Source organism: Sorex fumeus, unplaced genomic scaffold (genome assembly GCF_029834395.1).
Source record: "Sorex fumeus unplaced genomic scaffold, SorFum_2.1 ptg000058l, whole genome shotgun sequence".
In the NCBI taxonomy this organism is placed as follows: Eukaryota; Metazoa; Chordata; class Mammalia; order Eulipotyphla; family Soricidae; genus Sorex; species Sorex fumeus.
In genome coordinates this window covers 874,906-895,800 of record NW_026606115.1, presented here as the reverse complement: position 1 = coordinate 895,800, position 20,895 = coordinate 874,906, and the positions used below count along the sequence as shown (strand labels likewise).

General features: G+C 47.1%; 1 protein-coding gene across 1 annotated transcript; it reads right to left on the bottom strand.

The window, feature by feature from the left end:
- Nucleotides 1-706: 706 nt before the first annotated feature.
- On the bottom strand, nucleotides 707-19,919 carry STEEP1 (STING1 ER exit protein 1). Its single transcript, XM_056125807.1, has 7 exons — nucleotides 19,721-19,919; nucleotides 17,746-17,863; nucleotides 9,907-9,948; nucleotides 8,046-8,184; nucleotides 5,868-5,957; nucleotides 3,335-3,427; nucleotides 707-1,271 (listed from the first exon to the last, which is right to left on the bottom strand). The coding sequence occupies exons 1-7, from the start codon at nucleotides 19,842-19,844 to the stop codon at nucleotides 1,209-1,211; spliced, it is 669 nt and encodes a 222-aa protein (XP_055981782.1). The 5' UTR covers nucleotides 19,845-19,919; the 3' UTR covers nucleotides 707-1,208.
- Between the last annotated feature and the right edge of the window lie 976 nt (nucleotides 19,920-20,895).

The following is a 20,895-nucleotide window of genomic DNA, read 5'->3' as shown; positions in this document are numbered from 1 at the left end:
ATCACTAGGCCTGAGCACTGAACTGTCTGGCCTCAATGGCTGAATGTCCCTGAGAATAGTGCTGGATCTCCTGAGCACTGTTAGCAGCCCTCTCCCCATCATTTTAATTATTTAATCAGAGTGAGATACAGTTATAAAGTTGTTCATGATTGGCTTTCAGCCATAAAATGTTCTAACACCTGTCCCTACACCAGTGTGTATTTCCCACCACCAATGTCCCCAGTTTCCCTCCCATAACCCCGTACTCAGCCTGCTTCTATGGCAGGCACTTTTACTCTGTTTTCCCTCTCTCTTTCTCAGCCCCCTCTCACTCACTCCACCCTCTGTCTTTTCTCTGGGGCATTATGGTTTGCAATACAGGTACCGAAATGTTATCATAATCCCTTACCCACTTCCAGCACTCAGGTCTTGTCCAGAGTGATCATTTCCAACTATCGTTGTCATAGTGGTCCCTTCTCTGGCCTAACCAACCTCCCCCGACACTTGTGGCAATCTTCCAACTGTGGGTCAGTCCTCCTGGTCCTTGTTTATACTGTCTTCAGTATTAGTCTCATACTGCTTTTTTTTATCCCACAAATGAGTGAAATAATTTTATGACTGTCCCTCTCAGGACTCATTTTATTCAGCATGATACTTTCGATGTTTATCCATTTATTCTGACATTTTCTTATTTTTCAAGAAATAAGAACCGACAGTCCAGAATCTATATGTTCAAAGTGTTTATACAGCTTAAGAAGCTTACATCACAGGAATCCAATAAAACGCAAAGCAAACATATACAGAAATGCTTCCAAAAGCTCAAATCTCTAAAAAGCAGATCAGGTGGCCTCACGGGCCCTACTGCATGTAGGCACATCAGAAGCCCCACAGAGCCTTCTGCTGGGGCATAAATAGGAGGAGCAGTCCACGGAGGCAGGAAAATGACAATTCTTTTTTTTTTCCTTTCTTTTTTGGGCCACACCCAGCGATGCTCAGGGATTACTCCTGGCTCTGCACTCAGGAATTACTCCTGGCGATGCTTGGGGGACCATATGGGATGCCAGGGATCAAACCCGGCTCAACTGCATGCAAGGCAAACGCCCTACCCCCTGTGCTCCAGCCCCCGGAAAATGACAATTCTTTAAAATAAAAAAGAGGAAATAAAAATCATACAAATCTCTTTTCTTCTTGCTGGAAATGCTTCTATCCACCTCAAAGCAAGGTCTTGGTCACTTGAACTGGTTATCAATCAGTGTCCCCTTCATTTTGGCTTTCTTGGCCTCCAATTCAGCCTGCAAAGGAAGGAAAGTAGATGTCCTGAAGCATGACATGCAACTGTACTCTTCCTCCCTTACTCAGTCGTCCCAAAGACTCTCCCTGAATGCTCCCTTCTTGAACCAATTTGGAGCATGGTTTCCAACGCTAATGAATTCAGAGGCCTCTGTAACCTTTCTGCTGCTGCAGCGTGTACAGACAATGCTACTTTCTGTGGCAAAATGGGAGCAAGATGTGGGAGGCTGGTGTCCAAGGTGCTCAGGACTGGGATGCTATAGCCCCAGGTTCCAGCAGGGGTCACCATACTCAAATTCGTGCCCTGCCACTCACTGAAGTGTGGGATCACTCACTGTAGAACAAACTGCTCAAGGGAACCTGTACTACTAAAGGTGTGTGGTTTATGAGCTGTTGGTTTTGTAAATTTTTTGGAGGGGCCTCACACCAGTGGTGCTTAGTGGTCACACTTTCTCTGCACTCAGGAATTATTCCTGATAGCACTCAGGGACCAAAAAGGACGCCGAGGATTGAACCCAGGGCTGTATGCAAGGAAAGTACCCTACCCGGTGTAGTGTCTCACTAGCCCTTTGAACTGGGTGGGGGGGCAGTTTCATCCAAGATATGTACAAAACTTGGGCCAGCACAGCTGGGAAAACAGGGCAAGGCTTGCATGGAGCTTGCTGCCACTTGGATGGGACAGGAGGGTGTCATGAGGAGCAAAGGGAGTCAAGAGGGAGAAGGATGAGCACTAAATGATCTTGCTCATATGTGATGTGTAAAGAAATACAGCAAGGGAATAAACAGCGGTCAATGCTAAAGGCTCCCCCAGCCCCAGCCCGCAGAATCCTGTTTCCTGACAAGCAGACAAGCAGTTTTTGTAAAACAAAACAAGCAGTTTTGTAAAACAAGCAGTTTTTGTAAAAAGCAGCAAACACCATGCCTTTGTTTACTTTGTTGCAGTAAACAGTGATCTCTATGGGGCATCCTAGACTCTTTTCACCTGTGACTGGAGCCATTGGCTCCAGTCTTTTTGCTGGAGCCATTGGCTTGTTTGTTTGGGAGCCACACCCAGGAGATCAGGGCTTACTCCTGGCTCTTGCTCAGGGATCACTCCAGGTAGGACTCGGAGGGCGGGGACCCTATGCACTGAGGGGGATAGAACTTGCATTGTCTGTGGGAATGGCAAGCGCCCTCTCCACTGCACAGTCTAGCCCCAGGCCTGACAAACTTCTCAGTAACCCTGGGAAGAGAGAGATAAAATGGGTATCCAAGTCCAACATTTACTAATAAGAAACCACAAGGAAATTTATCTCAAACACATTCTGAAAAAAAGTTAAATCTCCTGAAATGGGGGGGTCACAGCCTCCAAGTTAAGAAGCCAGGGGTTAGACTGCTATAGCAAAGGCATGCAGCACCCCAGACCCCCCAAACATCCAGAAGATGGGAGCTAATCAAGTAGTGTGCTACCCCTTGTTCTGTTTTGCCTTTTGGGGGGAGGTCATACCAGGCGATGCTTAGGGGTTACTCCTGGCTCTGCACTCAGGAATCACTCCTGACAGTGCTCGGAGGACCATATGGGATGCAGGGGATCGAACCCGGGTGAGCCGTGTGCAAGGCAAACACCCTACCTGCTGTAGTGTCGCTCTGGCCCCTACTACCCCTTGTTCTGAAGCACCCTGAGTTAGCCCTCTGAAACACGGGCCTGCATAGCAAGGGTAATGAGGGCAATCGCCAGTTGGGTTCAGGAAGCAAGGAGGAACACAAACCCCCCCCCCCCCTGTTCTTGGGCTGCCAAGTCAGTGCTTTCGTGGGCCCCCACATTCTGGAGGAGTGGCTGTGAACCCCAATCTGACACTCACAGGCCGGTGTCCCAAGCAGCAGATGAAAATATCATTCTAGTTTGGGTCACTAGTAAGGGCTCCCCACCCCTGAGTATCTAACTCCCCCCGCCACACACACACATAGAACCAACCCCCACACCACCAGACTTGCAAAAAGATTCCCTCTAGGCCCTGAAGGGTGTGCCAGATGCGCTCCACCCCACCTGGCAACTGCTCCCCCCATCCTCCCCATAGCCACTCACCAGCTCTTGCAAACGCCTCTTGCTCATGCCTTTCCGCTCCAGCTGCTTTTCAATCACTTTGGCATTCTGTGCATAAGAATCGGCAACTTCCCGCTGAGAGAGAAAAAAACAACACTGCAGTGAACCCCACACTCTCACTCAGGAACAAAAGTAAGCAAGTAAGCAACCCTCTATTCAGCTCAAAGTCAGAAATTCCTCCTGCAAGTAGCATGACTCTGCTCTTTTGCAGTTTTTTTTTTTGGTTTTGGTTTTTGGGCCATATCCAGTGGTGTTCAGGGGTTACTCCTGGCTCTATGCTCAGGAATCACTCCTGGCAGTGCTCAGGGACCTATGGGATGCTGGGATTGAACCTGGGTCAGCTGCACAACAGCCCTACCTGAAAAAAAAAAGCCCTTCCTGCTGTACTATTTTTTCCAGCCCTCTCTTTTTTAAAAAAAAAATTGGCTTGGGGGTGGCCATACCCACCTACACCCAGGGATCACTGCAGGCCAGGCACAGGGGAGTCTGGTGGTGCAAGGGTTCAACTCCAGGTCAGTTACATGCAAGACAAGTGCCTTAAACCCCATACTATCTCTACCACCCCAACTCTGCTCCCTTTCAACTAATTTTTTTGGTTGGGAGGTGAATGGCTTGTGGCACAACCTACAGTGCTCAAGGCTTACTCCTGGCTCTGAGTTAAGGGATCACTCCTGGGAGGACTCGGAGGACCCTACATGGTGCCGGTTTGGGAATTTGGGTCAGCCAGCATGCAAGGCCAGAGCCTTACTTAACCCCTATTCTATCTCCCCAGTCCCAATTCTTTTCAATGCTTTTTGGTGGCAGAGATGCCTGAGGGGTCAGGTTCCACTGCTATTGCTTTTTTTTCCCCACTTTTTGAGTCACACCCGGTGATGCTCGGGTTCCTCCTGGCTCTGCACTCGGGAATTACTCCTATGCTTGGGGGACCATATGAGATGCCGGGAATTGAACCCGGGTCAGCCACATGCAAGGCAAACACCCTCCCTGCTGTATACTATCACTCCAGTCCCCACTATTTCTCTTAATATACCAGACACCACCTCTCTCTATGTACTCATCACTAGAGTTAAGGACCAGGAAGGGGTAGGTACAACCACTAAGGACAGCATCACAAACCATCTCAGCCAGCCTACAAGCGACTAGGAAGTGTTGTATGGAATCATTTCAAATATTCCACACCCCTCTCTTTTTTTGATTTTGGTACCACACCCAGCAATGCTCAGGACTTAGACTCCTGGCTCTAGGGGACCCTATGGGGTGCTAGGCGCTAGCCCAGGTTGGCCCTGTGCAAAGGCAAGTGCCTTACCCACTGTACTTGGCTGTGCCCCTCCTTGTTTGGGTGCCACATCTCGCACTGGGAGAGGGAGTGGGCAGGTTGGTGTCAGGGAACAAACAGGGTTTCTGCCTTGTAAGACTTGTGTGCCATCATCGAAGGTTCAAAGTACAACCATTTTAGAGGATGAAGGATCATACCCAGCAGTGCTCAGAGGCCACCCCTGGCAGTGCTTGGGTGGGGGGAAGGGAACTATGTAGGTTTGTGTTCAAACCTGGGCTTTGACATGTAAAGCATGTGCTCCAGCACTTTGGGCCATGTCCCTGGTGCCTAAGAGCAATAGCTTTGCTGAGTGGGGGGAGGGATGAATGAATTATTTTCTGGGACCACTAACATAATGGCGCTAGAGGGGCTCCAGGATGTAATGCATGCACTCTGACCCTTTGGACCACCTTGCCAGCCCTAGGTGGTCTTCTATACATCCACTGAATGAGGGTTGAATGAGGGTCTTTACTTGCTCCCTCGAAGAATTTGCCAGAAATTGTGGTCCATATACACAATGGAATGCTACATAGTCTTAAGAAAAGATAAAGTCATGCAATTTGCTGCAATATGGATGGATCTGGAGATACCATGTTGAGTGAAATCAGTCAGAGGGAGAGGAATAGTCTCAGAATGATCTCTCTCGTATGTGGGATATAAAGAACCCTTTTAGAAGAATATCAAATGCCCAGTGGCAATAGAAATGAAGCGCAGGAGAACTGGTCTCCAGTAGGAAGCTTGGCACTAGGGCAGGGGTGAGAGATATAAGGGAAGACTAAGACAATGGGGGGAGGGGAAAAGTGCCTGCCACAGGGGCAGGCTGGGCGGGGGGGGGGGGGGGGGGGGAAGAACGGAAACTGGGGGCATTGGTGGAGGATAGTGTTCATTGGGGAAGTGACTGGTGTTGGAACAATGTATGCCTAAAACTCAATCATAAATATCTTTGTAGCTTTGTAATTTGCAGTGATTCAATTTAAAAAATGGAGGGAAGTGTTTGGAGTAGGAGACAAAAACCCCTGACCTAAGCCAACTCCCTGACGTGTGATATTTCAGAGGCCACCACAAAGCCAGGCCAGCAGGAAGCTGCACCGTGGGGTCTATATGCCAGGCTGCTCAGCCTCATGGCACACTCTAACCTGACTCTAGTGTGCCCTGGCCTTACACTGACCGCTCCCCTGCCCCAAAGCCATTAACACTTACAGCCTCAATCTCCTCTTCCTCTTCGTCAATAGTAGACACAGTAACAGAGCTGAACTTGCCCATGTCTTTGGTCCGTTTGGTCATCATCACCTAGAGTGGAAGAATGAGAAATCAGTCCAGTTCACAACAAGCATCTCTGCGAGCAGTGGGCAGGAGTCACTAGTGAGGAAGTTGTGCCAGGGTATGGGGGGTAGGGTGGGAAGAGAGCAGGCACTGGGGAAATGCCCAGCTCTTTGGGACAAGCTGGCCTCTCCCAAAGAGCCGTGGTGGCATTTACACTGTAATTTTCTAACATACCAATAAGGCTGATTCTTTTATGCTGTATTTTCCTAACACACCAACAAGCCTTATACTTTTCCTTTCCTATACACACACACACACACACACACACACACACACACACACACATATATATCACTTTATCACTTGTCATCACTTGTCATCCCATTGCTCATCCAGCTGCTTGAGCGGGCACCAGTCTTCATTCATCCCTATCACAAGCTAGTGTTAGCCCAATGACATCTGCTCGCTCCAGGAACACGAAATAGATATATTTTATATATATGAAATATATATATACATTATATATGTGTATATAGGGAGAGACAAAGAGAGAGGTAGAGAGAGAATACACCACACCAGCAGTGTTCAGGGCTTATACCTTAACCCCTATACTGGCTTGTCTCTCCATTTTATGGCTCTCCATTTTATTTTTTGCCATACCTGGTGATGCCCAGGGATAACTCCTGGTGGGGGATCATATGGGGTGCTGGGGATCAAACCCGGCCACATACAAGGAAAGTGCCTTATTCACTAACTCTTATTCACTAGCTCTCTGGCCCCACAAATTATACATCTTCCTACTATGGGGGCTGAGAAGAGGCTACTCCCAGTGCAATGCTAGGGCATTCACTCCTGACTGTTCGGGGAGCCTTCTGGGGATAGGATAATGGCTAACGCTGGGCATCAAATCTACAGCTCTGGTAAGCAAAGTATATGCTACAGTGCTTTACGCCATAACTCTGGCATTTAAAGTATATTTAAAATTACCTTGATCCCTTTTGGAAAAACTATATTTTGTGCTGTATCTTCCAGGGATCAAGGGTCACTCCAGTGCTGGGGGAACCACATGCGAGTGGCAGGGATTGAACTCAGGTCTGCTACATGCAAGGCAAGCACCTTAACCCCTCTACTGGCTTGTCTCTCTCGTCCTCCATTTTTTTTGCCATACCTAGTGATGCTCAGCGGTTACTTCTGGCTGTGCACCCAGGAATCACCCTGGTGGTGTTCAGGGGACTGTATGGGATACCAGGGATCGAATCCAGGGCAGCTGCATGCAGAACAAACACCCTACCCGCTGTGCTATCTCTCTGATCCCAGCCCTCCATTTCTAATCACTCATAATGAAAGACATCTTTTAAAAAGTGAAATAAAACCATGCAATTTCTTCACAATTCCTCAGGCTGATATGGGGGGGGGGGAAGCACATATAAATCAATCAATGATGCAACTTGATAGTGCTGCTTAATACAGTGACACTGGTGCATCCCCCCACTTGTTCACACTTAGGTGTGGCTTAATTAACACACAATATAGCACCCAGATCAACCTGTTAAACTCCAAAATGTCATTTTCTTTTCTTGCTTTTCCAACCAACACTTGGCCATGCTAAAGGTTACTCCTGGCTCTGTACTTTGAGTCATGGCCAGAGGTACACAGGGAACACACGGGCACCAAGTGTGAGGGACTGAACCCCAGACTCCTTCATGCAAAGCAATGTACAGCTCCCCGGCCACCAAGAGCTTTTTAGTGGCTTTTAAAATTAGTCCAACTCATTCCACTCTTAATTACTCACAATGAACAGACGGAAATGTCAAGTGAAATCAAAGTGAATGAAAATGCAAATGCATAAGAGATGGAACAATTTGGGAACAGCAACTTAAACACAAACTGCCATTCTCTCTTTCTTTCTCTTCACTGCACCAAACTTGGGGAGGCCAGGGATGGAATCCACACCTGGCATTCAGTCCTTTGCGCCTGCTCCCCAGGTTCTTGCAAATGTCAGTCTTAATCAGGACGGCATGCACAAAAGGGCAGTTCTGGTCTTAGTGAAAACTGAGGGCTAATGCTGTCGCTGTTCTCAGACCCAGAGTCTCGCTCCATCAATGGGAATTTTACCTTCTTCGGTGGCTCCTGTTTCTGAGTATATATATTCGTTTTCCCAAAACCCTGACCAAACTTGACTACCGCTCCATCAACGATGAAGGTCACAGCTGCATTCTTCGGTTGTGTCTGGTAGAAGAGAGGCAGACCGCACCTGCAAAGAGTGTGATAGATCTCTGGGATGTCCTAGAATCCAAATCCCCTCAGCCCCCAACCATGACTGGCAATCTGTGCTTGGACTTGGGGAACAGCTATGCTAGCTGCTTAAACAAATGACTGGTTTTTCTACTGCTTCCCCAAACAACTTCAGAAGATGGGGCTGGTGTCATAGTACAGATAGCGTGCTTGCCTTCACATGACCAACTCGGGTTTGATCCCTGGTATCCCATATGGTCCCCTGAGCATCCCCAGGAGTATTTCCTGAGTGCAGAGCTAGGAGTAACCACTAAGAATCACCAGGTGTGACCCAAAAACAAAAAAAAAAAACTCAGAAGAATCACAGAGGGAGTAAGCCAGGAGCACTGATGTGTGTGGCCTCAAAACAGAACAAAATATTATGGAGGGAGTTTGTTAAAAACAGAACCGAGAGGACTGAGAGATTGAGGTGTGTTTGGGTCATATCCAGCAGGGCTCAGGGTTTACTCCTGGCTCTGTGCTCAGGGATCCTTCCTGGTGGTGCTCAGGGGACAATATGGGATGCTGGGGATCAAACTCGAGTCAGCCATAGGCAAGGCAAGTGCCTTACTGCTGTACTATCTCTCTGGCCCCTTGGCTTGGTCTTTTTTTTAAATTTTTTAAATTTTTAAAATTTTTTAAATGAATCACCATGAGGTACAACTAGAGACTTACAAACTTTCGTGCTTACATTTCAGTCATACAATGATTGAGTACCCGTCCCTCCACCAGTGCCCATTCTCCACCACCAATGATCCTTGTATCCCTCCCACCACCACCCCCACCCCCCACCTTGGCTTGGTCTTTATGGGCATTAATTATTTAGTCCTATACAGCACACAAACTCACAAGTCCTGGGTGTCCCTGAATCAATATACCTCCTCATCCTGTTATCCCCACTTTTATTCTCCCAAGCTGAGCCTTCTGAGATGCTGGATCTAAGTGGTGTTCTACTATAGTTTAACATTCTTACTATGAACACTGAAGCCAGAAATTTATATACCTGAAGCTTCAGGCTGTTCTCAGTGACTGAGAGCTAGAGAGAGTACAAGGGAGGAGAAGACACTTGCCTTGCACAGTCAACCCAGATTTGATCCCCCATGTCACATAGGGTCCTCTTGAGCACTGCCAGGTGTGGCCCAAAGACTGTTCCCACTCTCCCACCAAAATATAGTGAGGATTTGTGTTTGCTTCAACTAATCCTCACTGTAAATTATATGTGTGTGTGGATTTGCCTTAACCAAATTTTGAGTATGTGTGTGAGTATATGTGTGTGTGTGTGTGTGTGTGTGTGTGTATCTGCATTAATACTCTCGCAACTTGAGTTTTTGGTTTGGTTTTGGGCCACACTCACTGGTGCTCAGTGCTTACTCCTGGCTCTGCCTTCAGGGATCACTCCTGGTGGGGCTGGAACCTGGGTGGCCCACATGCAAGATGAGTGCCCAACCTGCTGTGCGCTCTCTCCAGCCCCTTCTCCATTTTGCAATTAACACTGTGTTACACCCCATTTTTGGTGACCTAGCAGGTCAGAGAAGGAAAGTCACTGACTCTCCTCAGGCAGCTTGCTGGATTTGTGTCCCTGATGCTGCAGATAAGGAGAGAGAAACAGGGAAGCCTTAAGAGTCAGAACACTCTTTTCCCAACACACTAGGACTCCCAGTGGATTTATGCCTGAACAAAGACAACATGTTCAATCACTTACTTTGCACACTTCTTCCGGTACTGCCGCTCAATGCCTTCGGGCCTGCACAGAAAACAGATGTTGAAAAGGAGAGAAGGAAGATCAAATCTCAAAACCTCCCACCCTCACAAGCTCATTCCTTCAAATATCAGCAGTGCCTTTCAAAGGCCTTTATCTCAGAAAGCAACTGGCTGATTACACACATACTGATTTTACAGCTCCAGCCTTTCTTCCTTCCTTCCCCAGACATTTACAGAGCTAGGGGCAGGGAGATAGCTCAGAGGGTGGAGACCAGGCTGTGCATGTGGGAGACCCAGGTGCCATGCCCAGAACCACACCATCGTGAGTGCCGCCAGGTGTGGGACTGGGGAAAAAAACAGAAACAAAAATATGCTGGACTGTCTATATGCAAGGCACGTGCCTTGCCCACTGTACAATCTTTCTGGTCCCTCAGATCCATTTTTAACAAACTCCCTCCATGTTTTTTTTTTTTTTGGTTTGGGGACCACATGTGGTGATGCTGAGGTTATTCCTTGTTCTGTGCTCAGAAATCACACCTGGCAGTATTTGGGGGAACCATATGAAATGCAAAGGCTCGAGTGCCCATGGTCGACCACATGTGAGGCTAATGCCCTGACACGCTGTACTATCACTGCAGCCCATGATTTTTTTCTTAACTCATTTATCCTTTGTTACTCTTCCCACAACCCCGTATGGTACATCAGATGCCTATTTGTGAATTTGACAGAGGACAGCTACTAAGCTCAAAGCCAACACAAGCTTCTATCCTAGGTCACTAGAGTTAGTGGAGTCACTAGAGTTAGTAGAGCAGGTGGAATGCAAGCTCAAAAGCACACACAGCACTGCCTTAGACGACCAACTAAGAAATTAAAAAGTCAACTGAAAAAAATTTTAAATAATTTTTAAAAATTGTCAATTGAAGTCTGGGTGCTGGGGGCTATGGCTCAGGGGTAGAGCATTTGCACTGCATATTCGAGTCCCTCGTTCCCAACACACTAGTACTCCTAGTGGGTTTTCCCAGGCACCATTCTAAGGGGAAAAAAGAGGGGACTGGAGAGATTGTACAAAGAGTAGGGCACTTACTTCACATGCGGCCAATCCCCAGCATCCCATGTGGTCCTCAGAGCTCACCAGAAGTGATCCCTGAGAATAGAGCCAGGAGTAAACCCTGAGCACAGCCGGTGTGGCCCAAAGAAATAAAACAAAAGGGAACAAAGACAATTTCTGCTTCCAAGTTGTTTAGCAGAAGCTGGAAGTTCATCCTGGCCGCTTCTCATTCCCTTGTCTTACACACCTACATCATCAATCAATTCTGTGGACTTCTGTCCAACAACAAAAACCTTAGAGCCGTTTTCCTCAGCTTCCTGCCATCTTCTGGGCCCAATCACCTCTACCTCTGCCCTAGACCGTGTTGACAGTTGCCTGTATTTTCCTCCACCCCAACCCCTGGTAGCCCCTTTAAGTTTCAATGTCTTTTTTTTGTTTTGTTTTTGGGCCACATTAGGTGGTGCTCAGGGGTCACTCCAACTGGTGCTCAAGGGACCATATGGGGTTTTGGGGACTGAACCCAGGTCAGCCACAAGGAAGGCAAACACTTATCTACTGTACTGTACTCAAAGTTAGAAGTCTTGAGAAGAGTATGCATAATGAAAGGCATATAAATAGCCTCCCACTTACCCTTCACCCCATCCGGTTCTCTTCCCCAGAGGTAAATACTACTTCTGCTTTCTTCTTTCCCTTCCAGATATAGACAACGCAGTAATAAGTCAAACATTCTTGGTGGTATACAACAAAAATATGTTTTTGTTGTTTTTCTTCTTAAATGATGTAGCCTGCCCTACACTAGTCTCTACCCATTCATTCACTTAGAAATGTAAGTGACCGGAGGGACCGGAGAGAGTGCAGCAGGTAGGGCACTTGGTTGCATGAGGATCTGATCCTCAGCACTCCATATAGTTCCAGAGGCCTGCCTGGAGTAATTCCTGAGCACAGAACCAGGAGTAACCCCTAAGTATCACCAGATGTGTTCGCCCCCCCAAAAAATAAACAAAAACAAATATATACACAGCACCACATGGTCCCCTGAGCAGTGCCAGAAGTGATGCCCTGAGCACCAAGCAAGGAAGAGTCCATTAGCACCACCAGGTATGGCATGCCCCCCCTCCAAAAGTATACACCACACACACACACAAACACACATTCTTAGTTTAACACACATGTATGTGATCCTTTCCTATGAACTGGTAAAGAGCCACTCCATCCTTTTTTTTTATCATTTTTCAATTTTTATTTAACTTTGTAACTGAATGAGGTTCTGTGATTTACAATGCTGTTAACGATGGTTTCCGTGCACATAATTCCAACACCACACCCATCTCCAGTGTAGCCACCTCCGTCTCCTCCTTTTCCACCCCTCTTCCCCACTCTCCAATCCCCTCCCACCCAACTCAGCTGTGTAGATCAGCTCTCCTGTTGTGCTGCCTCTGGCCCTTTGCTGCTCCCTTGCTGTGTATCTTTGTGAAGTCCCACCTAGAGTGAGATCCTTCTGTGCCTATCCCTTTCCTTCTGACTTCACTCAGCACGGTATCCTCAGCTCTGTCCATGTTGCAAGGAACCACTCCAGCTTTTGTAAGGGCTACACACTGCTGTGTGTGATTGCACCTCAGTGTCCTTTACCTGCTGGATGGACAGGAACTATCTGATGGATGCTACGAAACTGCTCTCTAGCAGCTGACTCCACATTCACAGCCCCTCCACTGTGAGAGTTCCTGGCACCCCCCACCCCACTGTCTCTCCATTAGGGTAGGTTATTCACAGGCATTACTGCAGGAATATGGCTCAGCAGTGGAGCACTTGCTTTGCATGTGTGAGGCCCTGAGTTCTATGTATGGCTCCACCACAAAATAAAATGAAAGGCATCACTGCCAAACTGACGCTTGAGAAAACAGATGTCACATTTGCATTTTTGAAAATCGGGCCTCCAAAGTGGTGCTCAGGGGACACAGGGACCTCTCTGGGGGACTCAGTCAAATGGAATGCAGGGCTGCCCTGGCCTTACAGTGCTGGGGCACCCCCAGCACTGCACTCAGTGATACTTGGGGAACCATGTGGTGCTAGGAAGGGAACTAGGGGTGGACTGCAATCCTTACATGCACCTTAACCAAAGATTGGTTACGCACAGCTTCTTATTCTTAATAACCACGTGTATGCACATGTGTTTGTGTGATGTGTGTGAAATATGTGTAGTGGCGAATCAAAGATTCATGTACTTCATAGGCATTTGTGTGTATGGGGGCGCAGCAGTGCTCAAATTTGGGATATTAGACATGCAAAGCCTACACTATACTATACCACTGAGCTACATCCCTGGGGCCTCACCTGGCAATGCCCAAGGGCTACTCTTAGCTTCAGTGTTGTACCAGGGGCAGTGGTGCTTGGGGGAACCTGTGGTGTCACGAATCAAACCCAGGTCTCCCCAAGGCAAAGTTTGCACTCAGCCAGCTGAGTGCTCTCTTGCTCTCTCTCTTTCCCTCCATCTACTTCCCTCCCTCTCTCTCGCAATCTCTCTCTCCTTCCTTCCCTCCATCTCTCTCTCTCAATCTCTCTTTCTCTCCTCTCCTCCCCTCCCCCCTCCCCCCATCTGTTCACAATCTTGGTCGACTATGTCAGAATTTTATAGTAAGGAGAACTGCAAATGTGAAAAGGGCCTTACAAATATAACAACTTGACCTTTGTCGTTGACTGCTTTCCCCTCGCATAACTTCGAAACTTTTCTGGGGCATACCCATCATGGGTAGGATGTGTGTATGTGTGTGTATGTGTGTGTGTATGTGACTTAAGTCTTCCCCACTTTAAGTCCGAATCAGAAACTGAATGTATGCTTACTCTAAAATCTGCTTCAACTACGGTGTGATTTCAGATCCCTTGGGGAAAACCCCAATTCCTTTGTTTGGTGGGGTTCTTTTCATTTGTTCAATTTGAGGCCATACATGGCTGTACTCAGGGCTCACTCCTGACTCTGTACTCAAGGGATCTAATGTGGTGCCAGGGATCAGAGCAGGTCTGCAATATGCAGTGCAAGCACCTTACCTCTCCAGTCTTTAGAAAACTCCTATTCCAGCAGTAGCAATAGTATACAGCAGGTAGGGTGTTTGCCTTGTATGTAGCCAACTCAGTTTTGATCCCTGGGACTACATAGGGTCCTCAAGCACAGCCAGGAGTGATTCCTGAGGGCAGAACCAGGAGTAAGCCCTGAGCACAGCTTTGTATAGACCAAAAACAAAACAAAAACCCGATTCCTTATGCTGTCTTACCCAGGTACATATGTGGGTCCCTGGCTCACTGCCTCCAGCCCCTTGCCTCACCCCCAGCACTAGCCAATGCTGAATTCCTCCTGTTCCATCGAACAGGCAAGCATGCTCTCACCTTTCACACATAGACTCTGCTCTTTACCTGGAATGTTCTTCTGACCAGTTGCCGCAGCTGTCATGCTCTCAGCTTTCTGGTCTCACTTTAAATAGCATGAAGTCCGACAGGCTCCCCAGAGAGGATCATGGGCTTCATTGCAGGAACCCTCGCTTTCCTTCCTCTGTGCTGCCATAATCACAATCAGCATCCTTTCATGCCATACCACCAGCCTCTTTTTTTCTGGTTTCTGAACCACCCCTGGCGGTGTTCAGGACTTATTCCTGCCTCTGCGCTCAAGGATCGCTTCTGGCAGGGCTTGGGAAACCCATATGATGTGCCAGAGATAGAACACAGGTTGGCTTGTGCAAGGCCTACACACTGTACTCTAGCCGGAACCCTGCCCTTTGGTTTCTTTTTTTAAAACTTATCCTTTAATTTTTGTTTTTGATTTAAGAAGTTGTGAGATATATATATATGTCCTTTGGTTAATTTTTTAACTGAATCACCGTGAGACATGCAGTTAAAAAGTTGTTCATGACTGGGTTTCAGTCATAGTGTTCCAATACCTGTCCCTTGACCAGTGTATATTACCCACCATCAATGTCCCCAGATTCCCTCCCACCAGCCCCCTCAGCCTGCCTCAATGGCAGGAACTTTTCTTCTCTCTCTCTCTCTCTCTCTCTCTCTCTCTCTCTCTCTCTCTCTCTCACTCTCACTCTCACTCTGTCTTTCCTTTTGGGCATTATATTTTGTAATAAAGGCACTGAAAGGTAATCATGTATATCCACTTCTTTGGTTTCTTAAATAGCAGAGCAAATGTCAGTCCATGGGGTTTTTCCATTTCACAGTGCAATATAAGCTCATAATGGCAGAGATTTTTTCTTGTTTACTGTTGGAACTGGGTTAGACAATGCCCCTTAAATAGTCATGTCTGTGGGCCAAAGATAGGACAGTGGGGAAGGAATTTGCCTTGCACGTGACCAACCCGAATTCCATCCCAGCACTGAATAGGGTACTCCCAAGCACCCCAGGAGTGATCCCTGAGCACTAAGCCAGGAGTAATCTCTGAGCACCCTTGAATGTGGTCTAACCCCACTTACCTCTGAAATAGTCATGTCCATCCACAAACCTCAGAAAATGCCCTTGTTTAAAGGAGGTCATAGGACAAGGTTCAAGTTTTTAAAAGTTGGGGCAGAAAGGTGCTGGAGAGACAGTACAACAATTAAGGCACATGCCATTCAGGTAGATGACCTGTATTTAATTCTTAGCGCCCCTTATGGACTCCCAAGCCTTCCCAGAAGTGAAACCTGAGAACAGAGTCAGGAGTAAGCCCTGAGTACAGCTGGGTATGTGCCCAAAACAAAACAAAAAAGAGGGCCAGAACAATAATACAGCAGGTAGGGCACTTGCCTTGTATGCAACCAATCTGGTTCAATCCTGGCACCCCACAGGGTACCCCAAACATGCCAAGAGTGATCCCTTGGTGCAGAGCCAGGAGTAAATCCTGAGCACTGCCAAAGAGGCCAAAACAAAATTGGGGGGAGAGATCTCCCAAATATAGCTCAGGCCCCCCAGAGGCCTTTCCTGTGATTCTCAGTCAACCAGGATGGCTGGTTGATGGTCAGGCCCAGTAGGGCCTGAGACCACAGAAACCAGTGAGGTTTTTCCAGGCCATGCTCCTGGGGCCCTGTGGGGCCATGGATCACACTTAGAATGACCTCTTTGGCCTCTACTGAAAAAAATGTTTAACTGTGAGGCATAGAGGTGAAGACTGTCCCCTTAATCCAGTCTAATTTATTGTGAAAGAAGAAACACACTTGCAACTCAAGAGATAGGACAGTGGGCTGAGGTGCTTGCCTTGCACAGGGCCGATGAAAGTTCAATCCCTGGCACTGATTAGGGTTCCCTGAGCCCTGCCAAGAATGGTATCTGATCGCAGAGCCAGGTGTAAGACCTGAGCACTGCCAGGAGTGACCCATTTCCCCCAAAAAAATTATTTTAAAGGAAAGATGGGGATTGGAGAGATAGTACAATTGGGTAGAGTGCTTTCTTTGAATGCAACTGACCTGGGTTCAATTCCCAGGACCCCACCAGGAGCGATTCCTGAGGTTAAACAAGGAGGAAGCCCTGAGCACTGCCAGGTGTGGCCTCGAAACCAAAAATAATAAAGGAAAGAAAAGAGCCAGAGATGACGGGCAAAGGCGATGTGCTGGAGGGAGACTGGTAATTCTGGGCCAAGCGACTCCAGGCCTGCCAACAAACACCAGAAATGCAGGAAGGGGCAAAGCAAGAAATACTCTTACACTAAATAGAGAGAACTATGGCCCTACCCTCACTCTCATTTCAGTCTTCCAGCCACTAGAACTGTGAGACAATGAACTCCCATCAAGTCACCTTACTTGTGGTCCTTTGTGAAAAAAAGCCCTAGCAAATGAATACAGTAGTGCAGCCAAGGTGTTGTGTGGATTTCAAGTTCCCTGGGATTAACCTCTCTGTGGCTCGTGGTCCCAATGGATGACCATCCTATGCAACACAGCGCATATGTTTCTCAACACTCTTTCCTCTTGTTCCCCACCTCACCTGCTTGTCCTGGTTCCAGCCCCCTTCTTTTATCTGCATTTTCAAGGGCAACATTTCCGCAGAGCATCCTTTTGGCCCGCTCGGCCCCTTGCCCCACACTTGTTCTATAACCATGTCTCTCGTCCCAGATTCCAACTCCTGAGAAGTCAGGAATCCCACATAAGCCAAGGACTCCCCCGCTCATCTATGACAGACCATGCCAGATAGCTGCTTCAAAGGACATGGCTACTGAGCTACAAAGAATAATCCAGGGCTGGAGAGGTAGAAAAGCAGGTAGGGTGTATGCCTTGCACATGGCTGACCTGGCATCGATTTCGGCATTCCACAGAGTGCCCCCAATCCCTACCAGGAGTCACCCCTGGGTACCAAGCCGAAAGTAAGCACAGCAAAACATGACCCAAAATACAAACCTCAAAATATTAAAACTTGTCCACCTCAGCATTATCCTATCCCTGTTGTCCAGAACCCCCTTCCCATAAAGTAGCCTATCTTGGGCTGGAACAATAATACAGTAGGCAGGGCATTTGCTTTGCACAAGACTATCCCAGGTTTGATCACTGGTACCACATATGATACCCCGAGCCCACCAGGAGTGATCCCTAATTGTAGAGCTAAGAGTAAACCCTGAGCAACACTGGGTCTGACCCAAAACACAAAAAAAACTATAAAAAATAATAAAGCAATCTGTCACCTGAGAACACTGCTGTAGCACACTCAGGGTGGCCAAATATTTCCTGAGCCAAATATACCCCAGGAAAGTGACCTGTTTAAGGCAAGATAGGTTTTTTAATTGTCTATGGGCCTAGAACCAAGACACCAGGAAATCCTCAACAGATAAGCCCATTCTCTTACCGGCGAAGATAAGTTGTCTCCTCATCTTCTGTGTTGCAGAACTTGTGGGCATGTTTGACTCCATCAATCACCCGTGACCGATCCCGGGGCCTCATGGGCAATTTCTCCAACTGACAATCTGTAGGCACAGAGAAGAATCTGGTCAGCAAAGACACATGAATACACCCTAAAGCATTCAGAAGTTTATTGTGAGAGACCCAGAGCGATAGTCCAGCTGGAAGGGTACTTGCCTTGCAAGCAGCCAACCCAGGTTCAAACCCTGGCATCCCATACAGTCCTCCAAGCCCAGAGGAGCGATCGCTGAGCACAAAGCTAGAGTAAGCCCCGAGCACCACCAGTTGTAAACCCACTCCCCCACAAAAAAAGAATTCTGGGGTGGGGCTTGGGGAAAAAGGTAATTCAAAATAATTCATTCACACAACAAATACATGCAGGCCCTCTAAGTAACAGGCGCAGTCCAAACACTGTGCTGGGAGTCAGAGATATAGTATAGAGGTTAAGGCATTTACCAGTTCCATACCTGGCACTCTGCATTACCAGGAGTGATCCCTGAGCAGAATCCTAAGTAAGCCCTGAGCCTTACAGGGTATGGCCCAAACCCTGACCCTCCCCCAAATAAAACAAAAACCAGTGCTGGGAATTCAACAAAAAGAAAATTAAGGATGCATTTAAGCAGGATACAGAAAAGTTTGAAATAATTATATGATATGATGTAGGCTAATGCCAAGTGCCAATTTAAAAAAACTAGCTTGCTCCTCAATCCCTGTATCTCATTTGCTTGTCTGTGTTTCTTTGCTTGCCTGTTTCCACTCTGCAAAAGCCTGTTCTCTCTTGCATGTGTACTTCTCCCTTTTTCTCCTCTTACATCTTTCTAAATAAGTTTCATTAAAAACTTTCTTGCTGCACACACACACACAAAAAAAACTAGGAAAGACCTTAAAAGAATAAACAAGAGCCTATGAGAGGCATAAAGGCAACCAGGAAAATTTAGACAGGGTAAGAGGCCAAAGAGAAAATGACAAGGGTGTTATTTTTGATCAGGTAGTCAGAGAAGAGTTTTCTTCTAAAAAATGCAAGGTGTGGGGAATGGTGAGTACCTAGTTTTCTTCTTAGAACTATAAGAAGTCACTGGTTTGAAATTGCACTCTATTGATAATTTTTGGAATATAGACCAGCGGGGAGAAAAAGTGACCAGGGACAGATTACTGTGGCAATCCAAGCAAGAAATGATGGGGGCTTGGAACAAAGTGGTAGAAATGGCAAGGAGGCAGCAGCTTCTGAGTTTCAAGGAAGCCCCTGCGCATTTTTTGAAGGGCTGGTTGGATGAGAAAGATATCAAGAATGATTCTGTGGCTAGAGATGTGGCTCAGAGGTAAAGCGTTTGCTCTGTGTACAAGAGAAGTCACTTTTCCTTTTGTTCTTTAGGCTTGTTTTTGTACCACACCCAGATATGCTCGGAGCATACTCCAGGTTCTGTGTACAGGGATCACTCCTGGCACTCTATGCAGTGCCAGGGCTCGAACCAGGGTTCGCTGCGTGTAAGGCATATACTTTGCCCTGTATACTAGGTCTCTGGTGCCTCAGATCTTTGCTATTAAAAGAAAAGTAGATGATAACTTAAAACCGGCGGGTAATGCTTATGCTGGACTGGTGGTATTTTGCCTTCACATCACTGCAACGTCCTCGAATCAGACTGCTAAGTTACTACCAGCGGCAGAGAAATGAGCAAACACATTTTGATTATCAAAACTAATCTAGGCACAGTCACTGATCTGAAGAAAGAAAAGAGGACCCAGACGGGTTGGGTGGATGGGGTGTGTGTGGAAAGAACAGTGGTATTCTGCGGGCGAGGGAAAGCCCACCCATAGCCACAGCGACCCAGAAGAACGCCAGGAGTGCAGGAGCCAGGAAACTCCCCCGCGCGAAGTCAAAGGTTTGCTCCACGCGGACCCTCTCCAACTCCCCGTCTACTCACCCAGCACTAAGACCATCTGACCGCACAAGCAGTAGTAGACGTGGAGGGGTTTCTCGCCGTCATCATACTCCTCCCTATCCCGGGTGTCAGAGCAGACCACCGAGCGCGATACTACTTTTGGCATAGTTCCCAGGTATGGCAACTAAGTGTCCTGCAAGATACAAAGGCGCGCGGTGATGACGTCACAATCGCGTTGAGCCTTTCCCTCTAGGATAACGCAGGTCACGTGGAAGGCGTCGGCACGTGAACTTCCGGGCCGTCCCATTCAACTGATAATTGCGGGGGACGCCCTGCATCACCCCAGCCTCCTTTGCCTTGGTCTGAGCCGGACAACTTCACTTTGGGAGGCTTCCTATTATTTCAGTCATTCCCTTGTATTTCCACCCACATATGCACTTGTCTAAGCGTTTATAAATATATGAAACCTAACATAATAGACCTCCTAGTGCATGTTCTTCATACTACACAGCTTTTTTGTGTACCTTTAAGTGTGATTTTAACTTGAATGGCTATGTTCTGACTAATTTCCTAGGGAAGTAGAGAACTTTAGGCTGTGACATTATTCACAGAACCTGAAATTCACCCTTTTACAGTGTATAATTCAGTGCGTTTTAACCGATCCACCACTAATTGTAGAACATTCTCAACCTCCTCAAAAGAAATTCCATACCCATTAGCAGTTTCCAAGCTTCTTTCCCAGACCCTGGCAGCCACGATTCTACTTTCTGTGTACATGGAGTTGCACCTTCTGTACATTTCCTGTCAATGTTGCTGGTTTGGCTTTTTAACATCAAAATGTTCAAGGTCCATTCATGTAGTTAAAAGGAAAAAGTAACCAAGATTTGGTAAAAAGGAACTTCATTCCTTTTTATGAGCGAAGAATATTCTTTTCTACGGACTATACCACATTGTGTTTATACAGTCTTTGGTTGATAGGTATTTAGGTTACTGCAACATTTTGGATATAATTCCCAATATTATAAATGATTGGTTTACAAGTGTTTGTAAGAGCATGTTTCTTGTTCTCCTGGGTATATGCTTAGAAGGGAAATTCCTGGGTCATATAAATTTATGTTGAATCTTTTGAGAAACTTTCAAAAGAGCATTTTTTCAGAAACTACTATTCTACAGTTCTTTCAGCAGTGCATAGGCAGGGTTGGGCAGTTCCCACTTGC